At 48.9% G+C, this 4,597-nt stretch overlaps 1 protein-coding gene across 1 annotated transcript in view; it reads right to left on the bottom strand.

The window, feature by feature from the left end:
• Positions 1-3,564: 3,564 nt before the first annotated feature.
• Positions 3,565-4,597, bottom strand: part of LOC104537340 (chromosome unknown open reading frame, human C14orf169) — a gene marked incomplete at its 5' end in the record, with an annotated part of 1,261 nt that continues 228 nt past the window's right edge. The window contains 1 exon segment of the mRNA XM_010180182.1: positions 3,565-4,597. This exon segment is cut by the window's right edge and continues 12 nt beyond it. Coding sequence (XP_010178484.1) covers positions 3,606-4,597 — 992 coding nt within the window.

Genomic DNA, 4,597 nt, shown 5'->3' with positions numbered 1-4,597 from the left:
CCCAGCCCCAGCCCCAGCCCCAGCCCCAGCCGAGGCGGCGAGAAACCAAACCAGCCCGGCATGGCTTCGTGTCTTGCCTCCTCTTCCTCTGTGTTGGTCGCTCTAAGGCCTGGGCAGGGCGGGTTATGTCTCCACCAGGTTCTGCGTAGTCCTGGCATCTGCTCAGCCAGATGAATTGGGAAGGATGGTCAGGGATGCAGGAGGGATGAGGGAGGGTTGCTTTCACAGTCTCTTTAGGCAGGTGTGGAAACACTTGGCTCTTCCAGTAATGGGTTGTGGAAGGATTTAAAAAGAATGCTGTTCAGTCCATCCTACCTAAAGCTGGATCTTTTGCTCCAAAGGGAACTGCAAATGGAGAGCTGCTTCCTTGGGCTCCCTGGCTCCTGGGAGATGCAGGTAGAGGTGCCTCTTGCTCGAAGCTCCCCATGTCTGACTTAGTGGTGTGAAACAATTGGAAACATCTGAGGGAATCCTCAGCATTGTCCTGTTTTGAAATACTAAGTGATCAGAAGCTTTGGGCAGATTCTCAGCAGTCTTTCGTTCCCCATGAAGTCTGCTCTGTCTCTCCTAAACAAGTGAGGTGCTTTGTCATAGAGCATTTGGGTCCGTTTTCTGGTGTCCAGCCCTCAATGTGTGGCAATTTCTCCTGTTGGTGAGAACAAGACTCCTTAGCTTGCAGTGCTGGATTTGATCAGAAGCTTGACCATATGCTAGAGCAGATGCTAAGGGAAAGGGCCCTGAACTGAAGCAACACTCCTTCTCCTCCACACTTAGTGCCCCAAGGACAGTGGAAGAGTGAAGCTAAGGGGGTGCTACGTGTCAGTCTTCTCCGGTCTCCTCTCCCCACCTGAGCAGCCCTTGCTCCTAAGCTCCTGCAAGTTCAACCCTGTGATGAGAGAGTGGTCAAGACACAAAGATCCCTGCTTCTAACCAAAGCACAGCAAACAAGTTCATGGCTTTCAAATCTCAGTCTCTTTTATTACAGTTCTCACCCTCTTTATTACAACTCTCATAACAACAAAGCTGAAAAGGATCCACATCATGTGGGAGGACATCACAATGGCTGTACATTCAGCAGAATGGCTTTTTGCATAACATTTTGAGGCTAGAAGTATCCACAAGTCAGAGCACTTCTTTCTGAAGGGAAGATGGAAAGAAGGCGGAGAGAGCAAACGACACAGCCTGAAGGTTATTCAGAGACACCCCAACATCCTGGCTATAGCATCCATTCTTACACACTTCCAGCAGCACAGAGGGCAGAGACAGTCCAGCTGTGATGAGACATTCACTGTAAGAGTGGTGTAATCCCTGCTCCAAAATTAGCATTTGAGAGATGCTGTTTTAAAGTATGAGCTGAGGATAGCATGTGCATGTAGAGACCACAGCGATGTGCAAAGCACGGTCAAGTATTAGAACAGAAAGCATCTGAGAAATGTAACTGCGCATTTTGCACGTGACCTGTTTTATCAAGGGCCAATGCAAATCCATTTGCCATTCTTTTTCTTGACACTTGATCAAAATAAAAAGCTCAGGGAAAAAAAGAAAAGGCAAACCCAATTATTTTCTGAGTTATGGATGTGCAGTCATGGGAGATACTGCAGTTGTATCAAACCCTGTGAGCAAGGTTTGACCTGATAAAGGATTTATCAGACTTGGTTGTCTGAAGTTTTGTGATGCTTGCAAATAATTTTTTGCACGTTAGTTTTCATTTAAATATTTGTTGAAAAAAGCCTGGATCTGTGGCCAAACATGAACCTGAGCTTTAGAATAAGCTCCAAGCTCCCCACCCAGGACCGCCGGCTTGTGAACAATGGGATGCTTTCCTATGGGGTACAAAGGGAAAAAGGGAGGGTCAATGCAGTGCCCCGTTCCAGGGTAAGACAGAATCTGAAAGTTTTCCTTCCCTCGAGCCTGCAAATACTTGCAGGCTTCAGTAGCATGATAGACAGATTTAATAACGTGATCATCTTGTCCTGCGATGAAGAGTAACTGTGCCTCAGCTTTCTCTAGTGGGATCAAGCTTTTTTTGCCAGGGGCTTGAAAGGGGTCAAACAGGGCGTCAGAAGAATCAAGAATAAAGGAATCGGTGACCTTGAGCAGCTGTTCATTGATGGGCAAAGCAGGGATGGTTTTATCCTTGTAACACAGAGGAATAGCTGTAATGGCCATAGGGCCATTGAGGGCAGCAACAGCTGTGATGTTCTTCAGGAAGGTGGCCATGGCGAGGGACAGATCAGCTCCTTTGGAGTATCTGAGTAGGCCAACCCCTGGTCCCTTCACCTGGTAGACAGGAGGAAATCCTCATCGGTACTGTCCTGGAACACACAACAGCTAGTTCCTGGAGGGGAACATTGTATAATGCTGAGAGTTTGCAAAACACAGTGACAGAGGTGATAGCAATTATTAGTTTTTCTTCTGGACAAGTGCCAAGCAACCTGCACTCCAAACTGCTGCTTTTTATATTGTTCCCTGTTGCACTGACATCCGCCAAGAGAAGGGGAACATGATTTCACCAATTTGAGGACAGCTAAGAGTTTTGAGTCTTAGACACTGGCAGACGCTCTTTACTTTTTGCTTTTGAGATTGTAGGGCATTTGATGGCAATTCATGAAGGCTCTTTCCTGCACAACCTTCCCACCTCGTTATGTCTCAGCTGTTGTTATTAACATGCTTTAAACAGACGTGAGGGTGCTTTGCAGCCAATGCAGAAAGACCTGCATGAGCTACACGTGCAGCTCTGCACCACAGCCCCAGGCAGCAAACTGCAGTGCAGGCATCTGCCATAAAGCTGCCCATGGTGCAAGCATCTGCATCGCAGCCACGTGTGCTGCAAGTGCCCATGGTACAAGCATCTGCATTGCAATCCTAAACAATTTGAGTGCTTGGGTGCCATCTCGCAAAACCCTGATAACCCAGCAGCTCAGAGGAGTGCAGGGTAACACAACCCACTCCTTGTGGGTATGGCTTCAGGAGGCTTTAAAGACAGAGTATGCCCTGTCTGCTGACTAAGATGATAAAAAAACTTTGTGGAAAAGTGTATCTGAAGCTTTTCAGTATTTGCAGGGACTGGCCACACAGCCAAGTGTGTATTCATGTAATTCATTCATGGAACTTTCTGCACTCAGCATGAAAATGCCCGTATTAGAGGGTGCCCCATTTGCCTTGAAATGACCAGTAATTTCCTTGCTAGAGGATGCTGCAGGAAAACCAGTGGAGGAGGTTATTCTATCACTAAGAAAGCTCACAATTATCAGACTGAAAAAGAAGACAGAGCCTGAATTTCAAATGCAGCAGCTCACGTTTGCATGAGAACACCTTGCTGCGCTGTCTGATATAGGCAGGGCCAAGCAGTTGGCAAAATCGCTGGCACGAAGTCGGATCTGCATGAGGGCTCTGCTTTTAGGAAGAGTTGGCTGAGTTTTTAGTGTGGCCAAGGAATCTTTGCAGCACAGCACAGGCACACGGAACAGTGACTATCATGAAATCTGCCTGTGAGTAATGAGAGCGCTTCCTGCAGTAGGGGAGGCTACTTTAAAACATCGGCGAGAACAAGACAAAACACGCTCTAAACAAATGTACGTTTATTTTGTTAAAAAAAATAAGAATTACACTTGCACCAGAGGCTTCTTCGTAGTCAGAATGCCCTTCTCAAACAGGAGCGTGGCTAGAGAAATCTTGTCTTCCAAGGTTTCACATGGAAGGGCATCCACCCTGACGTGGTTTGGGTAGGAAGACAGAAGAAATTCAATACTGTCTGTATACTCAGGATCTATCTCGAGGAATTTGGGTTCTTCCTTGTGATAGACTCTTGAGTTTTCTGTTGTGTAATACAGCATCACACCTGCTTCTTCATTACACAATCTAACGATGCCATGGCGGAGGAGACGTACTGCTGTGTCTTTCGTTATCAGTATATCGACATCGCAGGGGGCTCCGTCTTGCCACCGCGCTGGGAAGCCGTACACACTCTGTGCCTTTTCACTTCGCGTAAGCACCGGGGGGAGGCAGTCATGAAGAAACGACTTGGCTCTCTGATCCACAGCAGCATCAACGGGTGCGTAATCAACGAGTTTCTTTATCAGCCTTTGCACCTTTTCCATAAAGGTTGTTCGGCGAGCGTCAACCGCATCCGAGTTGGTGACTCCCATGTACTGCAGGTAGTCCATGGGAAGCCCTTGCCGGTACTCCACGTCCTCCTCCAGGGCCATCTGCAGGGCAGCCGGGAGCAGCTTCTCCAGGAGGTCCCCCCAGGAGTTCCTCTGGTAGGAAGACACCGTGATGTGGAGCGAGTGTGCATCAGGCAGACAGTCACCCTGGTGGATAAAGCCGCGGGGGAAGTACAGCAGGTCCCCGGCCTCCAGCACCGTCTCCAGCACGGGCTCACCGAGCTCAGCCTGCGTGAGGTTCGCACTGGAAAACTGAGGCAGCACCTCGGCCCCTGTCCGGGGGTTGTAGACACGCCAGTGCTTCTTCCCTTCCAGCTGCAGCACGAAGGCCTCAATGTCATCGTAGTGGGGGGCGAAGCCCTGCGTCCCGGGTGGCGTGAGATACGTGTTGGCCCCCGCCATGCTGCCGAAGTGCTCCTGCAGGATGGAGA

The sequence above is a fragment of the Mesitornis unicolor genome, unplaced genomic scaffold (assembly GCF_000695765.1).
Source record: "Mesitornis unicolor isolate BGI_N332 unplaced genomic scaffold, ASM69576v1 scaffold37082, whole genome shotgun sequence".
Lineage (NCBI taxonomy): Eukaryota > Metazoa > Chordata > Aves > Mesitornithiformes > Mesitornithidae > Mesitornis > Mesitornis unicolor.
This window is presented reverse-complemented; position numbering and strand designations above follow the sequence as displayed.